The following is a 19,318-nucleotide window of genomic DNA, read 5'->3' on the forward strand; positions in this document are numbered from 1 at the left end:
ATTTCTCAGGAAACTGAACTTTGCACTAAGCATCATTCTAGCAAACAAGATCATAATCAGAGTGAAAATGACAAGTAATTTCCACTTTAACATAAAATAAATAATTAAAAATCTTTGATAAATACGCAAAGATAAAAAGATCCACTACAAATCAAGTGCTAATGCATCTTTTCTAAAATAGATCACTTTTTTTCTGTTCAGCATCTTCAAGCCCACATCCAATTGTTAGAAACATCCCACTTCATTTATTTTTGTTGAGATAAAATTGTGCTAGAAATCGTAGTAGCATTGAACCTACATGACACTTTTCTCATCCTTGGATTTAAGCTTACCTATGCTTAGACAGGAAAAAAAAAAAAAAGGCTTAGAGAGGATCCATTTCCTTTCTAGTGTTGGGTAGAAATAATGACTCAAAACATCCAAAAACCAGCAGTCCACCGGGTAAACTCTTGGACACAAAACAGTCAGATTCCTTAGAAGTTGAGGCCACCGCTTCTAAGAATGTCGCGAGGTTGCCTGAATGTGACCTACAAAAATAATGACAACAAAGTAGGACTGCCATTTTGGGCGATGAAATTATTTATGGAGATTTCTGGCACGGTTTCATTCTTCAGTTGCATTGACTGACGAAATCACTGAACTCCAACAACTTTTTGGAGGCAGAAACAAATTAGAGCGTGTCATTCCACATTATCACCGACCAACTTGGGATGCCTGGAGCTCTCACAACCCGGACAATTGTGCAAGCTCTCGTGAATGTAGATGTCACAATCAAGGCAAAAGTGGTGTTTACATTTTGGACAAGCAACAGTAAGGTTAGATTGGTTTCCTGCATCAAAACCAACAAAAGCAGAAGTTAAATATCGGAAGTATTTTACATGGAGATACATTTCATACACAAAATACACAATACACAAAATACAAGCCACTGTTACTTTGGTGCTCCTGATCCATCATTCTCTGCAGTAAAAATAATGTTTACCCAGCCTCTACAAATCCGTTAAGCCAAAAGGTCATCACAAGAGCATCCACTGATAACAAACATGTTTTTTCTTGAATCTTGTAAAGATTGACCTTTGCCTGATTGTCCGCATTAATTAGGCCCCATTTTGTTTCTCTCTAAACACAGAAAAATAATTCCACATCCAACATTATCATTCAAAGGTGCTTTAAATGCACTAGGAACCCATAGCATTTGAAGCTCCTGTAGCACAGTGCCCTTGTCCAATTGAAGAAAGGTACTAATTTTTTATGCATAAAAATGGTATTTGAAACCAATAAGCACCACGTTGATAACACAAGATCCCTAGACACATGCTGCATACATCATAATACATTCTATTTGCATAATTGTGAAGATTACACATAGAACTATCAACAAGTAGTTGTACTTGTTATCTTCTTTCCCTTTCAGTCCATGAGTCAATAAGGGCTTAATATCACAGGCTGGGTACTTCACGATCCGACCCAAAAGCTTAAGCTATTAGGTGGTGCCAACACCCAACCTTATAAGCCCAAGACCCTTCCCATCCGGATCTGATGTGGGACAAGAATCCATGACATTAAGGTCACTTTTGACTTAATGTCTATGATGACACTTTTTAAAACAAGCTTCAGTCATCTTGAGTTCCATTGTCAAAGAAGTTGCTGCCTAAACATTGTTGTTACTTAATAATTGTAACTGACAGTTTATATAATCTCTCTTTTTTTATAAGTTACAGTTTATATAATCTCTTTGCATACTGCTCTTGAAAAATAATCATGCATTCTTGTGCATTACTTGCTATGGCAACACGTAGTGACAAGAATAAATAGTCATAATTGTCACTCATGCTACTTTTTGTCTGAAGTTGTAATTCCATTAAAATAAGACACTTTTTTTCATTTTTTCTTGTGAAAATAAAATATTCAGTATTTCATTTACACAGCCACTTGACAAGCCTTAACTAAACAAGCTTGATCTTAGTTGGCTGGCTATCAGATCTAAGGTACCCATGCAAAAGTAGATACCCAGAAACTAAGGTGAGTATAAATATGGGCCATCTTGAGGTCCTTATTGGTGTTCCTTACAAACTAAGGTGCTTGGAAGAACAAGCTGGATATGCGCATAGCATTTGGCACCTAATTAAAGTGTGTTTTACAGAATCGGTCTTGCATTCTCAGTCTGCTAGAGCCAATTATAAGATTTGGATCCACATTGATGATAAATCAGTGGTTTCCGGAAAGTGTCACTCATATACATTCCCCGAGGAACACTCATCAAGGTTGAATTGAAACAGTCCATGGGCAAAGCAAAGGTTAATGGTGGTACTCAAGGATCAAATTTGGTGCCATTGTTCTACGACAAAGATCATAGACCCATCTTAACTCATTGTACACCATAGACCTTAAGCGTGTGTTAGATCTGATCTCCCAAATGGAGTTAGCATATCAAACCGAATCTCAAAAATGTTGGATCTTTCTCAACCCAACTGAAACCAGCATTAAAAAACACCCACACGCATGTTTTCCCCACGTTTTCCCCATGTATACCTTTTTTTTTTTTTTTTGATAAGTGTTTTCCCCATGTATACCTTAAACACACCAACATTAACCCACCCATGTTTTCCCCTACAAAACACACTATAACTCAAAAAGCCATCCAAACAAGAAAAAATTGCTTAGGAACGAGTCAGGTAAACTAGTAGCACTGTAACATTAGCAAAAGAGAGATGCCGTCATTAACACACGACACGCGTGAGTATATATAGGCCACATCTTGAGGTCCTTATATGCCTTGGTGTTCCTTACAAACTAAGGTGCTTGGACGAACAAGCTGGATATGCACATAGCATTTGGAACCTATTTAAAGGAAGTGTGCTTTTTAAAGACTCGATCTTGCATTCTCAGTCTGCTAGAGCCAAATATAAGATTTGGACCTATAACCATAGGGGTTTGCTACTTCAAACTTGAAAAACACATTTTTATTTAGGGGCTCAATGCTGCAAGATCCAGTGCCCAATATTTCAAACAGTGTTATCACCTTTGATGAAAAGAGAGTTCCACTTCCAGTAGGAAATTAGTCTTTCTTAATTACATTGTGATAGACAGCTTAACCATAAAATTTCTGCCTTCTTGAAACGGTTGCTTGAGATAATATACAAATTAGGTCACATATTGATAATTTCATAGTCTTGTAAGATACCAGACACATCCATGTACTGTGCCTCAGGTAAAGTTCAGTTACATTAATGCCACACAAGGTAAGCACAAACATGGGCCTTGGCGCAACAGTAAAATTGCTCCATTGTGACCTAGAGATCATGGATTTGAAACAGCCAAGCAGCAAAATGACACTGCTTATATATGTCATGTCTGCTACATGGGTCATTGCATTGTTGACCCACAATCAGATGCTTCACAGGAAGTTAATAGTGTAAATCAAAGACCAACATCTAGCATTAGGGGATAATTTTTTACAATGATATTTAGTTTGTAATGTACAATTTTGGAAGATGAAATATTCCATGCTTTCCTACAAATAATAACAAGAGTTAGTGAGTAATAATCCAACACTTTCCAATTTCACGAACAATTTTCTCTCCATGTAATTTTGTACATGAATTATCAGTTTATAAATATGGGAAAAGTTCAAAAGGGTGGTACATCAGAGATATATTTTTGTCACCCAGGCCACTTACATTAAAGGATGTCAGTTGGCCTAGTCCAAACCTAGATGTTTTTTCTACATTAGAAATGCTGTTTTTTTGTTGAAGATAAGTCCTTGATTTGTGAAGAACATGTTTGTTTGCATTGTTTTTTGTGCCAAGTCAAATTCCAACATTCCATGTGACTGCACACTACACTAATTTCATATGTGCATCACTTCGATAGTACCAAAACAAGCACAAGAGCAATAACACATGATAATGGCAGGAAGTGTAGGATTATCACATATAATTAGTTGCAAGAACTACTTATAGGATTATTGCCTATATTGCAAGATTCTAGGTTTTGCTATAGAGTACTCACCAGGATTGAGAAGACTTTGCTGGCAACCAAAACAATTTTTTGGTAGCCTGTTATGTGAAATGTTCAGAAGTGAGGGAGCCACCTCATCAAACAGTCTTATTGGGAAGAGATGGTGATACGACCTTGCCAAGTGGGGAGAAGAAATAAGAGTCAGCCCACAAATGCGGCATTCAGTAGGCAGATCACAAACGCGTGCTTTGCATCTTGGACAAGCATAGCCCCCACCAACCTTTGCCTCTTTATGACACGAACAAATTGATACAACACCCTCTGCTGCTCTTTGCGGAAAACCCATCTTTATCAAATTCGCAATTGCAAATTCTGATATTGCTGGAGGTGGTGGTGCATGCTCCAGCACTAACTCTTTTAAGTGGGACTGCAGAGAATATATAAATTAGAGTAAGAAAATTATACACATAGACTGCAGAGAATATATAAATTAGACTAAGAAAATTAAACGCATTAGTTTATAAGTTAGAATAAGATAATTTTTTTTGTTCCCCTAGTTGGTACTCACACACACACACCCTCCAAGGAATTGTTTAAATTAGTTAGTTTTATTAGTGTTTTGACTGGTTTGAAGCTCAGAGCTGATGGCATCTTGTTGATTCTCTGCTGATTGCTGCTGCTGAATCTGGTATTGGGCTTTGCAGTGATCTGTCTTTTGTAGCCTTGGTCCCTGTCTTGTGTTTCTTATTGGATTCTTGTTCTTTCCTTATTGTGTTCAGAAATAATAATTATTTTTCTGTTCTTTGTTGGTGGTTGTTCTTTGAGGTCCTGCCTGCTGGGTGTTTCAGTAGGGCTATGTTCCTTCTGTTAAATCTGTTTCTCCTTGGGGCAACTCAAGGAATTTTTTATTGTTAATAAAACTTAACAAAAGAAGAAAATATATATATAATCATGAATGTGATGAACTACAATTTGGAGCATTTGGCACGTTTCTATATTATTACTTTAATTAACACTGTTCAATTAAGTCACTTCTAAATTTCTATGGTTGTGGCTCTCCGCATTTTGAATCACAAGAAGTGGAGCCCCTCTAGTCATTTCCTTTCTTCTTCTTCTTTTTTCCTCCTCCTTTCTCCAACGTATCAATTTTAGTGATTTGGGGATGGATAACACCACCTTAACTAGCAAACTTTTTATGTAAAATACTCTGAAATTTGAAATTCAGTTATATCACTTCCACTGGTTTCCAAATGCGTTATTAGTTAGTTAAACTCACCTCATCCAATGCGACAGAGTATGATCCACCAGTTTCTTGGCAGAGATGTTTACATATAAAGAGCTCCGCAGAGAGACCAATAACTGAACACCTTATTTTAGATTTCTTGCATTTCTGGATGGTTTCCATTATATCTCCAGGATCACAAGTACTTAGAGATGAATAGAAGATGAGAACTTCGCGGTGACCATATGATGGGATTTGATTAAGATTGTCATGGATGAGTTCAAGGGCATTCTGAAGTGAGGAATCACCAGAGCACTCCAATTTACCCGTCAATGCTTTAATGTGCGACTCAGGACTGCCACCAAGATCCGTTAAGAATTGAGCAACCCCGTCTTTTATAGTTACCAGGCCAATTTGACTAAGCGGATTCTGGTCAAAGAACTCCCTAATGAAAGCCTCAATTTGCTTTGCAACTACAGCCATTCGGCTTGGTCGGAAGTCCATCTCTGCAGCTGCCTACACATCAGAATTATAAAATAAAAAAAAATTAAGAATCAAGTAGGAAAATATTATGATCCTTGAAGTTGAGAAATATCATGACTTTCAAATATGCATCGTCCTAGACCATCTAGCTATGATTTATATTATTCTCAAATAATTAACCAATTTTCTGGTCTCCTAAGCTAGTGCCTAATATGTAGGATATGCCTTCGGAGAAGGCTTACCAACACAGAAAAATAAAGTACTCACCGGGGGCTAACTAGATGTAGGTTGCAAATTTTCCACAACCACCACAAATTCCTTAAAATAAAAGAGAATTCCAATCCAAAAGAGGCTTCTAAAGTAAAATTTTAGCTTAAGAAATTATAATTGCCTAGTCGCTTAAACTGCCAACCGTAGTACTTGAAAATAAAAGGTCAATCAAAAGCATTAACCAAACCTTTTTTAGAGTCAATATTTTCAATAAAAAATCAGTCGTTTGAATATTAACTAAATAATTCCAATTTTCATATCATAGTTAGAGAAATGTCTGGTTGGAGTTTAGATATAAATATTTAAAATGATTTTTTTTAATAAGTGATATTTAAAATGACTTATATTTACATAATTTATGAAAGGATATCTAAAATAACATATATCTACATATTTAATTACCTTCAAAATATCAATCCTATTGTCATTAGTCTAAAATTCTATTCCCACTGAACAAAGGTGAGAATATCCAATCTCACAAGATGTGAAATGGGCGGAGATGAAAAAATACATGCTTCTTAAAATGCGGCATCAGTTAATAACCCCTAATGGTCATTGTTTCAAAAGTAGAAGCAGGTTCCAATTGAAAAACATTCCTGGGATTATTAGTAGACTCTTCCTAAATGAAACCCCAAGTGGAATACATTATTATGTGGTTCTGTTTGCCCCAAATCCAAAATGGAATACAAGTCAAGAAGCAATGGAATGAATTCAGTTGATACGGTTTCAAAGTAATTAATCAATTACCCTGGAGAAATCAGCAACAACGTAGAGAAAGCGAATGAGGCCCTTCTGAATTCGAGCAGTAGATGCAGTGGCGGAGAGAGCGCGGAGGCGTCGACGATATTGAGCATGGTAGAGGATTTTGTTGTCAATGGGGCGAAGAAGTCCAGACTCATCCTCTTGCAGAGACTCCCATGACCTTTCATCCGCATAAGCTCTCTCCCAAGCCTCAAGACCTCTCCCATTTTCGTTGTCTTCATCTTCTTCCTCCTGTTCTTCTAGAATTCTGTTAAATTGTCTTCCTTCACCATTGTTGAATTCCCAGTGTTCGATATGGTTCATATTTCTACAAGTAGGGTGCAACCATTCTTTAAATAGTGAGTAAAGAAATGAAATTTTCTGAATAAAAATTAAAAAAGTAAAATAAAATAAAAAAAAAAAAAAAAAAGAACTTGCACTAATGATTCTGACACATTGATGTTACTTATATGACAATGAGATTCCAAATATTGAAGAATGCTTACCAATTTATGTTGTGAAGCCACTATTGAACACATTGGTGAATAAGTACCCATAAACTCATCATTTTGAAAACTTAAATGTTATAGGCAGTTCTTAATTCGTGCATTAATAAGTGAATTTCAGGCCCTATTGCGGAAAACTTCTTCTGAACTAGTAATTTCTATGTCTCAAATTAAGCTACTCAAACCAATTCAGTGTATGCTCTAGAGAGAAAAATATGCAGAGACATATAAGCTCAGATATGAACTATATGTGGCTATTGAATCTGCAAAATGAGGATAGAAATACTAAATTCAGTGTTAAGCAAACACAGAATTAGAATTTCATACCAACGGGCCGGTGGCCTAGCGGTATCAGTCTTTTACGTCTCAAAGGGAGGTCAGGAGTTCAAGTCTAAGTAGAGACGCGTGTGTGAGTACCAACTAGGGAAAAAAAAATTTTGAACTTCATTTCAGGGGGCCACATTAAACATGATAAAATAAAAATTCGTTCCAACTAATATGACAAATATGGGTTGTTCTACCCCCACACACATACACACAAATACAAAAATGCAAAAAAAGAAATCAAGAAAATGACTACTACAAAAATAATAATAATAAATATAATAAAAATTAATTGCAAGATAGAAAACCCGCAAGCCCATAGCTCGTATATGCACACACATATATACACAGGAATCACAAGTCACAATGCATTAAACTCAATGAAATCTCCAACCAAAGCAATTGAAAACATATTCAGTATCAATTATAACCAAACAGGACAAAAAATAAACAACTTAAAATTTAACCCAAAAACCCTCCAAATCCCCAAAACCGCAATCTATCTATCTATATATATATATATATATATATATATACGCGCGCGCGCGCACATAGTACATATAAATCATCACCAAATCCATACAAGACAAGATTAATCATCAAATAAAGTTTCATAAAAAAAAAAAAATTTTAATAAATAAAAGGAAATTGAACCCAAAATCACAAAAAAAAAAAAAAAAAAAAAAAAAAAAAAAAAAAAAAAAAAAAACCCAAACTCTACATATGCCTATACATACGTATACTCATACAACCTCCAAAATTAAACTGAAGCCAATCTCCAACATAAATACGCATCAAATCATGCAAAATAAGCAATAATGACAGTGGAAAAATCCAAAAATTTCAAGAAAACTGAAATGGGTAAAAGAAGTTTTTTGTACTAGCCTTGCCAATCGAAGCTTTAATCCACGGAAGTAAGTTTAAAATAGTGTTGCCTGACACCTTCGAATGTCGAATCGCCTTAGAAAGGGGATTAGGATTTAGGGTTTTTCAGACGACGAGAGTCCTTCAAAGTGGTCGCCTATCAGCTGATCGCCGAGCACTCTTCTGTCCCTCCAAGGTATACTGACCTCTTGTGTTGTTGCAGGTGAAATTACCGCCGAGTTCTAGTTTTCTCAAGACAGGTGTCATAATTTTTTTCAAGACCAATAAGGTTGAAGTTGTTTTCGTGAGTCAGGGTTTCGGAAGATGCCATTTAAAATGAGTGGGAGGGAGTATTTAAGTTTTAAATTATTAATTATTATATAATTGCTAAATAGAAATAAGAAATTTGTATATATTTATTCAAATATTATATAATCTTATACGCCACAGATATGCCCCACAACGGAGGCTAAGGAGTAAACTCTTTTGTATTGTCGGAGATTTCACACCCCTAATTTTTAATTTAATATTTTTATTTTAAAAATATATATTTAATTAATGAATATTACAATACGAGTTTAAATAAGTCAATAAATCCTATCTTTTTATATTTAAATATAATTAATGAATATTACAACATGAGTTTAAATAATAATATTCATTAATTAGATAAACTTTTTTTTAAATAAAAATATTAAATTAAAATTAGAGGTGTGAAGTCTCTAAACATGACAATACGAAGGAGTTTACTTCGCTATCGGGCTAATTTAATAAGAGAATAAATGAAAAGATTTTTAGGAATTTAGAACTAAAAAAAAAAAAAAAAAAAAGGTAGAATTAATTATTCTTAAAGGATTTTTTTTTTAAAATAAAGGTAAATTTTGGTAGTAATTTTTCTTTATTCTAATGAGTTTGCAAAAAATAGAAAAAAAAACTGTTCATAATTTTATTTTAACGTTATGCTCTTCTGTTCTATATGGGATTAGAGTCTAACAGGGACAGAAAGTTTGCAACCAAAGAAAGATAAGACGGTCACGTAGGCCATATACAGGTACAATCTTAAAATCAACATAACTTCAATTTTTTTTGTTGAGAGAGAAGATGGATGTGGCTGAAAAGATTCATGAAGTAGCAGTTCGTGTGTTTAAGTGAACCGAAAATGTTTCCAGTAACAAGATTTCTGAATCTGAAGGAGTGTTGATGCTCCGTCTATCAACCGATGTTATTGTTGGGGGAGTCAAAACTGATTTCACATTGAAGAAGGTCTACGTTTTCCCTTTCGTTCTCGAACACTTGGTGTCTCGAGACTCCTTAGAATCATTGGTCGATTACACAGAAGTTTTCTTGAAAAAGAGTAATGCTTATATTATTTCACAAGTCATATTTAAGCACCTTGTTGCCAATTTTCAGTTCAGTTCCATACTAAACTGGTTTCCTTCAAGAAAGCCCAAGATCGTCGTCGTTGTAGATGCTTTTGTGGAGAGTACATGTGCTTTCAACAACTTTGATCGCGAAAACATCTTCAAATCTTCTTTGCTGGATGAAGATTTTCACGAAGAATGCAGTAGTTGCGAATATGGAAACGTTCTTGAAGTTGAAGAAGAGCACAAAGTTGAGGTCTATGTTGAATTACAAGAAGGAATTGAGGATGATGACTTAATGGTTGATGATGATGAGGTACCAATTAGGAATGACCATTTGGCTAGTCTAACAAGGTTAAGGTCTTTTCTAGGTAGTGAATCAATTGCTACCATTTATTTTAAAGAAATTGAGCCTGCAGTGAAGGTGTACCGATTGAATGATTGATTATATTGGGAGCACAAGTGTTCAATGTGTCCACTTGAAAAGCTTCATAGGGTCTTTCTGTCCAGGTACAGGTAGTCCGCATCTTCACAGACATGTTTATTTCACCGAGCCTCTCTCCGAGACAGTGCCCAGATCGTTACACCTTTCGTGCGGGTCGGAACTTACCGACAAGGAATTTCGCTACCTTAGGATCGTTATAGTTACGGCCGCCGTTTCGGTCGCCGGCTTTCCTGTCATCAGGTCACCAACTTCCTTGACCTTCCGGCACTGGGCAGGCGTCAGCCCCCGTAAGACTTTGTGGAGACCTGTTTTTTTTGTTAAATAGTCGCCCGGGCCTGGTCACTGTGACCCCCTTTGTGAGGGGGCACCCCTTCTCTCGAAGTTACGGGGCTATTTTGCCGAGTTCCTTAGAGAGAGTTGCCTCGCACCCCTACTTGATGGGGACAGCAATTGCAAGAATGCCATGTTCACATGTATTCCATAATGATTGCTTGTGCGTGTGGTTGCCAAGAAATAATACCTGTCCAATGTGTCGAACACTTTGCTCTACCATAGTTCATGTATAATTGATATTGTTATGAACCATGGTTCATGTATAATTGATATTGTTATGATTTGGTGCTAAAGGCCTCTGTATATCGTTTGTGATTCAGTTGATACAAATGCGAAAATTTGGCAACATCTAATTTGAGCAGGTGGCCAATTCCCTAATTTGCTGGAGGGCTTGGATCTCATTTTTACATGTTCCTTCTAAGCAGTTTGAACACCTTTAGCGTGTTCATTTTCGTGGGAAATTTCTTGTTTGTGGGCTAGTAACCATTTCACATATATTTTCATTCCTTTGACTAGTAAACTTCTAGTGAAATCAATAAGCTAAACAGATCTTGGCAGTCACTTGTTTCATGTTGTATATTGATAATTACTTAAAACAATTAGTTTCTTTTAATTATTACTAGTTTCTTTTACAGTTTTAGAATTTTATTTATTATAAAAACGATGCACTCCAAGGGCAAATATTTCAGAATTTTTTTATGAATTTTTTTTCTAGTTTGTTGTTTCAAACTACCCTATCTTTGTAGACTCAAGATAACCCTCGTTTTTTGTGAATGATTTTATCGTTTTTGCTATGTCGGTATCAAACTTGACGGTGAGTGATCATTTTGGTAGCAACCTAGCCAATCACAATGAGACACGGAACCATATAAAATTTTGATAAATATAAGATTTGAAAGAATATTTTTGCAACAAAGACATTTTCTATCACATATAATTTAAGGAGATTTCCTGTAATTTACCCATTATTTTGGGTTCGTCGACAAAAGTGAATAATCTTTTATCATTTTCAACCCTAATCATAGTTCCAAATTACAACGATTGACATAAATATTAGACAGATAACTGAAGCTCGAACCCTAACCTCCCTTTGGAAAGTTAAGACCTGGTAGCTCGAACCCTTACTTCCCTTTGGAAAGTTGAGACCTGGTACCGCTAGGCCACTGGCATGTTGATAAGGTTGTTAAGAATTCTCTTATTAATGTTTGACCAAAGATATTAGTGAGACCATTTATATTCAATTCAGAAAAATTTTAAATTTTGTGTTTGATTTGAAATGTTCAACTAAGTTTAAGAGAGTTCTTAAAAAATTTCACTCTTCAGCTAAACATTCAAGGGGATCCAAAAACGAAGAGGATTCTTTGTTGGTTGTTCTTCCCTTCTACCTTCAAGAGACGACATCTTAGGATATCAATCATGTCTTAGTACACAAAATCAACCATGACTCAACCATCCACACACACACATATCAGTAGTGTGTGCAGGTAGCATGCACACATATAGACCAACCAAGATCAGCAGTACCCAAAAAAAAAAAAAAAAAAAAAAAAAAAAAAGCAAAAAAAGAAACAGGATCATCAACCCTGGGTTGAGTCCTTTTACTTCAGCAACCTTGATGACATCTCCCTGCTCATTGATATAGCGATTTTGAGGAACTCAACCAATCAACAAAAAGGAGAATTTACTTACCGAAGAGCGAGAGAGAGAAAGAGAGAGAAAAAAAAAAAAAAAAATTGGAGAATTTATATTTATCAAAAATTAGGCACACCCTGATTTGGGATATAATTTAAGGGCCACCAAATTAAGTCACTAGAAATCCTTGTAGTGCGCATCAGAAGTAATTCACCCTTAAAATTGCATCTATGGCACCCTTAGGGAAAGGTTAGTGCACTAACAAACAGGGTTATCACAATGTGATGTCATCGGATGATAAACTTTTAGCCCTGGGTAAAAATAAAAGTAAGAGTCTGTAAGAAGTACAGACCAGAAGAAATACCATCACAAAACATAAACTATTCTCCAATTCTCTGCTACGAGCTGTCACCTCAAGTTTTATAATTAGAACAACCAGAAGTGCAACTTCAAGTTATCATCAAAGGACCGCGAAAGGGGCATCTCTAAAAGGATCGGACTTCTCGAGCATGCAAATTAAAAAAAAAAAAAGTTGTAGCTAGGAGTCTTGCATCGATGCACGTCTCGCGAGTTTCATCTGGCCCAACATGTTCAGAAGGATCATCATGCCTTGTTGACATGCATACATTGATATTAGTCCTCTGTACTTCAGAGTTAACCACAACATGCCTTGCAAGTTTCTTAGTTTTCAGTTTCCGGATCAAGAACTGGGAGAATGCGTAAAGCTGACGAACCAAGATGCATGCCCCGAACTATCCCTCCATATCCAATCTTAATCCTATGGCACATAAGCAATATGGAATCCCATAGTGTTGTTCTTCCCTGAAAATAAAGACCAATAAAATTAGGGGAAAAAAGAGAGACCAATAGTGTTACTTTAAGACCAATATAATATAACAATTCTGTGGACGATTTATATTATTGACACATTAAGGTTAAAAACTTTTAGAGCATGTGTGCGCGTACATGATGAGAGGAATAATGCTAGGAAATGCCATTAATTTGTAGAAGAATTTAAACAACACTGTAGATGACCTATAAAAGGCAGCTAACAGTTATGTCCTTCATCTGGTCAAAAAATGGCAACCATCCTTATTGTCAGCTTATCCAACCGTTTGAGGTTAGCCATGGTCCCTTTGTAGGTTTTTCCCCTTTCTGACCTTTATGGCTGTAGAAAGTGCACCCCATATGATAAAAAGAAATTTTAAGTTTTCTTTTCAGGGAAACAAGTTATCCGTCTCTGCCTGAGTTTATCACTTATTGTTGCAATTTTAATGTTTTGTGATTTTTTTATTTTTTATTTTCCTTTTTTTCAACAGTAACACTCCACACAATTCAGCATAAAATAATTTTCAGAACCATTTACCTCATTTTATGGTGTTTGGTGAGACCCGAAGATTTGGGGAAATGTTTCAGTTTTAAATCATTTTGCAGTGAACAGCCCAAATTCAACTAAAGGACTTCATTTCCTTGATGCAATATAATTACACGAGTGACATGAAGTATTAAAAGCAAGTTCCATAAATGCACTGCAGAGTTCAATTCCACAGTTTCTATATTGTAAGTTATATAGCAGAAAAAGCTTATAAACGTTGTCTTTGTAACTTTGATAGCTTAAAGTGTAGTTCAGTACTAAATCCAGTTCAAGGTTCCATGTCATGAGTTTTTCTGGTTTCGATTATGCCCCAACAATCCATTGTATTGGAAATTATTTTTTGCTCCGATTCCCAAAAGTATATTAAGGCTAACATATGATCTTTTCAACAATAGTAAGTTAAGTTTCTATCCAACATGATTTGTCAACCAGATATACTGCATCTCTATTCAAAGCATGATAATTGGAACGTTGAGAAAAGTCAACTTAAAAGAAAAGAAAGGATTAAACAAAGAAAATACTCATGTGACAATCACTATATTATTTTAGTAAAAATATGCAAGCAAAACGGCAAAAAAAGAGAAAAAGAAAAAAAATAGTATCAAATATGATATAAGTTACAACCAATGTAACACGGTAACATATTAGGATATTACTTGCCTGAATAGAGAACTGTGGCTTCTTATCCCAGTATAATGCAAAGATCGGGGGGGTTTGCCTTCCAACAGCCAATATACAAGCTCCTGGATGAAGGGCAGAAGGCACACCAGATATGACAGCTAAGTACTTTTCAGGAAACCTTTCTTTTGGAGGCAGAACACCCAGAAATAAAGGATTCTTGCTAGACTGTGCTCCTGCATAAGATGTAGGATCCACATGCAACATCCACTTTGGGTGTTCCAGGAAAGCACAGAATAGATACAAGAGCAAGTGAGAATCAGTAGGAAGCTCCAGAGTCCACTTCTTGTTCACTTTGTCATAAACTTCCCCATTTCCTAGATATTCATAGTTCTTTAAGCAGGTTCCTTCCGCAAGCTCTGAGAAAATTTGACAAGCGGGTGATGAAAGGATAAGTTACATGTCCAAATTGTTCCTTAATATCTACCCATTTTTTCTTTTCTTTTCTTTTTTTCCATAATCTATTCCAGATCATTATGGGAGAGAAAAAATAGGCAAGAAGCATACAGTGAGAGATTAAGAATACAATTACCCCTAATTCTTTGTACCGTATAATCTGCACGGACACTGCTTTGGGGTAACAAACCCTTAGCCCACTCTCCTTTCATTAAGGCATGAAGCCTCTGGTGCTCAGTGATGGCATCAATACACTCCTGTATAATAGGGATCAAAGGGTTCTGTTGTGGGGATTGTTGAAAACTCCCCAAAGGCAACTTTGCTGCAAATTACGAGAAGATATGCATGAAATTCTCTTAAGAGATCTATAAACAAGAAGGATCCAGCAATCTGAATATTACAAATGATAAAGGTGAAGCAACTTACGCATTGAAGCATCAAGAGCTTGCACAAGAGTAGCACGCAACTGATGAAGAAGTCCTTCTTCATCAAGAGTATATGCTGGCTGCCATTCATTAGTCCTCTCAATTGGAGAGACAGTAGTAGAAGTCCCCGTAGTTGATAGGTCACTGCCGACTTGACTGATTGTAATTGAGATACCAAGTTTAGTAGCTGCTTGCATTACCTGCAAGAACGAGAAACTGAAAGTATATAAGCATGAAACAGATTAAAATTGCACTGAGATTTTATCTTCTGTGATCCCATCACACCAAGCCTAGGGTGCCACTCCAGGAGATAAAATTATAATGCCTCATTAAAGTGGAGTGCGTTGCTCCAAACTTTTCCACTCTATTCTTTTCCTCCCAACAAGAGGTACCTTCACAATATGATTTGACCTTTTATGGGTGCTTGCAAGTCTACAAATAAAAAATTTCTTGTTCCTGCCACCCTATTTCGAAAATAACTCCTTAGACTTTAGCCTCCAATTGAACTATTCAAGGCGTTTGCCTCCTTAGAGGTACCTCCTCAATTTCCCTTCCTGCCTGCTCATCTGAACCCCAATCCACTCCTACCCATACTACTTTTAATTTTCAAAAAATCATTGATAACTTACTAATGATATCTTTCCACTAATTTCCCCATTTCAAGTTATAGTTTCTTTTCCTTTTACAATTCACAAATTCCAAGTTACACATGGCACCAAATGATGGAGAATATTTCCCACCAAATCTCAATGTGTTAAGAAACATACTTATTGAATACATAGCAATATAACTAGTTACTAGATATAGTATGGGCACCGACTTTCTGGACATATTTGCACCCATATTAATAGCAATGCAACCAAACTATTAGAAGATAAGGTGCAGGAAGGAAGACAATAATATCATTAGATAATGACACACCTGGATGTGACTGGTTTCAATTTTGTTAAGTAGAGGATTTAGCAAAAGAGAAGAAAACCACTGTCTAAGGCGGTCACGCCATAGCTCAATCTGAGGATAAATGCCCAGATGCTCAAAAGCTTCAATTGACTCTTCCATGGACATAGGTGGTGGAAAGTCACCCTCTCCTTTCTTAGGGGGAGTGCTGAACTTCTGGGAACCAGGTGACATCCTGACAGGCCTCAACGGTGTACTTCTTGTAGTTCCAGAGGTGTTAGCTGAACTTGCAATGGTATTAGGGCTGGCTATGCCAAACCCATTAATGGTGGGCGGTGGAGTTGCTAGTTTACTAGCTGATTCAGATATTTTCTCGCCAACATCAACCAAAAACTGCTCAAGCCTTTCTTCTGTCGTTATCTCTTTAGAAAAGGAGGTTCGCTTATTCAACCAAGGGGTGGTGACTAATTGATCGAAACCTGGTGAAGTCTGATTAGAAGGTAACTGAGAAGCAGCTGCAGGGGCAAGAAATAATGGTGATGAAGAACTCGGTGATTTGGATGGCGTATTGAAAGAGTGCATCTTACTCCCGCTATTGGAATTTGATTTGTTGCCACTAATACGAGATGAACGATTTGAAGTAATAACTGACTGATGAAGTGGGACAAGAACATCCAGAGGAGATGCTGTGTTGGATTTGGATTTAGGAGGTCTCTTTGAAGGTTCAGATGAAACCTGTTCAACCTTTGGCCTCATTCCTAAAAGCCCTAGTTGTCGGTTTGTAAGACATGTTTGCTCCTTCAATCCTTTAGATGGTGATATAAATGTCAAACCAGCATTCTTTTCTCTCCACAGGAGAATAGCTTTTACAAGGGCAAGCATGGTTCCAATTAGAAAGAAACCCACCATAGTTTGCATTGCTTTGGCAAAAAAATCTGAAAAACAATAACAAGATATTTGAAATCACATTATAACAATCAGACAATGCATTAAACTAAGCAAGACAAGCCTTTTTTTTTTTTTTTTTTTTTTTTTTTTTTTGATAAATAAAAGTGTATTAGAAGGCGTTCAAAAGGGGAACGCATCCCAAGAGCTGTACAAGAACTAAGCAAGACAAGCCATTTGAACTGGATTACTTACAAGCAACCTCTTCAGAAACATATCTGAGTCTCAAACAGTCAATAATCCCATTTTCCCTTCAAAAATTCAAGATAAGTTATTACATTAGCCATATGAAGTTGACAACATATAAAACAATTTTCAGGACATGAATTCTTCTATTTTTTGAACTTATTTTGGTTGCTTCCAAACCGAAGAAATATAAAATGAATAAAATAATTAAGACTTATAAAAAAAATCTGCTGTTTCAGTTCTTGAAATAAATAAAAATAACTAAATAATTCAGTCAATCATATTCTTATACATGTTTAGTACAGAATTTGGTTTCCTTAAAATTACAGAGCAAAACAATAGCAAATGTTAACCGTCAAATTTCATCACCTATTCTTTTTATTAGGTTTCCTCAGCGCAACCAAACAACGGCAATAAATTGATATAATCAAAAACACATTTTTCCCCTAATGCCACACAATCCTAAACCTCCAGTTGCTTTCTGGAAAGAATAACCTGAAAATAAAATAAATGGCCCAATCCTAGGAATCAATCTTTAATCATTCATAGGGATTTCCTTCTCCTAGGTCGAATTCCTTTCAAAATCCAAACTAAAAAAATAACAAAAAGCATGTGAAATAAACTCTAAAGGATGTAAAAATAACATGCAGGAGATCCCAGGCCTCGGTTGAATTCAACCCAAAAGGCTGAACACTAGGAGGTTGTAACAACCCAATATAAACCCCTAATTTCTCAAACTGAATTATAAAATAAGTGAAAATATATCTGTGCGTGTAGTAAAAGCTTTTATACTGCTCAAATTAATATAAATAAAAAATAAAAAACAATCAGAGTTGTACAAAACTCATAGCAAATCTAGTTTCCAATTATCGTCTTGCTTATCACCCAAAATAAATTAAAAAAAAAAAAAAAAAACAACAACAATAACACTAGTTTCCAGTTGAGCTACACTATACTGACATAAATACATGCAAAACAATTTACTATATTTTCGAAATACAGAACTCGAAGCTGTAAGAAATCAATAGAAACTCTAGCTTCCCAAGTACAATAAAATACATATATACAAACATAAAACACACGCATATGTACCTGGCAATGAAGCTGAGGAGAGCGACGGCGGAGGCGATTGAGAGGGTTAGGATGCGGATGAATGTGGACTTAGAAGGGCGGAGACTGGTGGTGGTTAGGGCAGCGGAAAGGGCTGGGTTCTGGTACACCGCGAACTTCGAGGGCTTCGATGCGGGCGAGCCCTTGTCTCCTCCTCCTCCGTCCATGGTGGAAAATTAGGTTTCGTTTTGATCAGACTGTGAGAGAAACCGCCATGGTACACACTCAACACAGCCTAATTGATTTGTCTTTCAAAATAGTCTAATTTCGGTCGGATATTGGAGGGAGCGTCCGAGTCCTGGACCAATAGTAATTAATTACCATATAATGGGCTTTCTTTCCTTGCAGTGCTATAAATAATACTTTCCAAAAAAGAAAAGTATTTTGTTATTAATTTAGTGAATAATATTTCTAAATTAATATTTAATATTTAATATTACTTAATAGTGCAATCATATAATAATAATAATAATTATTATTATTATTATTATTATTATATATGCCGCCAATTTATTTTGTAAAAGGGTAAAGTGAAAAAAAATCATACTATATAAAAAATGTGTAAAAAAACTAATCCATTATTTAGTAATATGAACCAACATTTAAAAATTTGTAGCAAATTGCCATATGATTAATTTTAATGAGAAAGTTCTCTTAAAATCCCACAATATCCTTCACACATCGGTTAAAGTTTTGGACATTTTGTCTTTTCATTGTTTTTATTTTTATTGGAAGTATATTTTAGATATTTTAATTACTAAATTGATAGAAAATGTCATAAAGAGTGTATTTTGCACTTTACGTTTGTAAAATTAATAAAAACTTTAAAAATAGTCTTAAGCCACAGAGATCATTTTATAAATAAGTTTATTGTCGAGAAATAATAAAATGTATTTTGAACATTACGAAAAAAAACGTTAAGACCCACCTGACTTCTTTTGAATTGTCTTTTTCTAATATTGGAAAATTATAGTGGCTTCCATTAATCATTTCATGGATTTTTTCATTGAAAATAAATATATATATATATATATATATATATATATATATATATATATATATATAAAATAAAATAACTTCTGAAAAAATGCTCTCTCTCTCTACTTCCTCTAAGGCCACACAATTTTATTACATCAGTAATTTTAAATTTTTGGACATCAATTTT

General features: G+C 35.4%; 2 protein-coding genes across 2 annotated transcripts; both read right to left on the minus strand.

Annotated features, from left to right (window-relative positions):
• Positions 1-101: 101 nt before the first annotated feature.
• LOC132269538 (general transcription factor IIH subunit 2) lies at positions 102-8,693 on the minus strand. Its single transcript, XM_059770769.1, has 5 exons — positions 8,392-8,693; positions 6,683-7,004; positions 5,237-5,698; positions 4,012-4,387; positions 102-829 (listed from the first exon to the last, which is right to left on the minus strand). The coding sequence occupies exons 2-5, from the start codon at positions 6,998-7,000 to the stop codon at positions 681-683; spliced, it is 1,305 nt and encodes a 434-aa protein (XP_059626752.1). The 5' UTR covers positions 7,001-7,004; positions 8,392-8,693; the 3' UTR covers positions 102-680.
• Positions 8,694-12,400: 3,707 nt separating this feature from the next.
• Positions 12,401-18,457, minus strand: LOC132269539 (uncharacterized). Its single transcript, XM_059770770.1, has 7 exons — positions 18,136-18,457; positions 17,053-17,108; positions 15,937-16,847; positions 15,017-15,215; positions 14,727-14,912; positions 14,177-14,553; positions 12,401-12,963 (listed from the first exon to the last, which is right to left on the minus strand). The coding sequence occupies exons 1-7, from the start codon at positions 18,318-18,320 to the stop codon at positions 12,823-12,825; spliced, it is 2,055 nt and encodes a 684-aa protein (XP_059626753.1). The 5' UTR covers positions 18,321-18,457; the 3' UTR covers positions 12,401-12,822.
• Between the last annotated feature and the right edge of the window lie 861 nt (positions 18,458-19,318).

Source organism: Cornus florida, unplaced genomic scaffold (assembly GCF_030987335.1).
Source record: "Cornus florida cultivar Cherokee Brave unplaced genomic scaffold, ASM3098733v1 CherokeeBrave_3.0.0_Hap2_Chr08, whole genome shotgun sequence".
Lineage (NCBI taxonomy): Eukaryota > Viridiplantae > Streptophyta > Magnoliopsida > Cornales > Cornaceae > Cornus > Cornus florida.

Coding starts and splice junctions, on each gene's coding strand:
- LOC132269538 (XM_059770769.1), bottom strand. CDS start 7,000: ATGAACCATATCGAACACTGGGAATTCAACAATGGTGAAGGAAGACAA. Junction 4,388..5,236: donor ACTCTGTCGCATTGGATGAG/GTGAGTTTAACT, acceptor TATTCTCTGCAG/TCCCACTTAAAAGAGTTAGT. Junction 830..4,011: donor GCAAAGTCTTCTCAATCCTG/GTGAGTACTCTA, acceptor GTTTTGATGCAG/GAAACCAATCTAACCTTACT.
- LOC132269539 (XM_059770770.1), bottom strand. CDS start 18,320: ATGGACGGAGGAGGAGGAGACAAGGGCTCGCCCGCATCGAAGCCCTCG. Junction 17,109..18,135: donor CTCCTCAGCTTCATTGCCAG/GTACATATGCGT, acceptor GAATTTTTGAAG/GGAAAATGGGATTATTGACT. Junction 14,554..14,726: donor TACGGTACAAAGAATTAGGG/GTAATTGTATTC, acceptor AAATTTTCTCAG/AGCTTGCGGAAGGAACCTGC.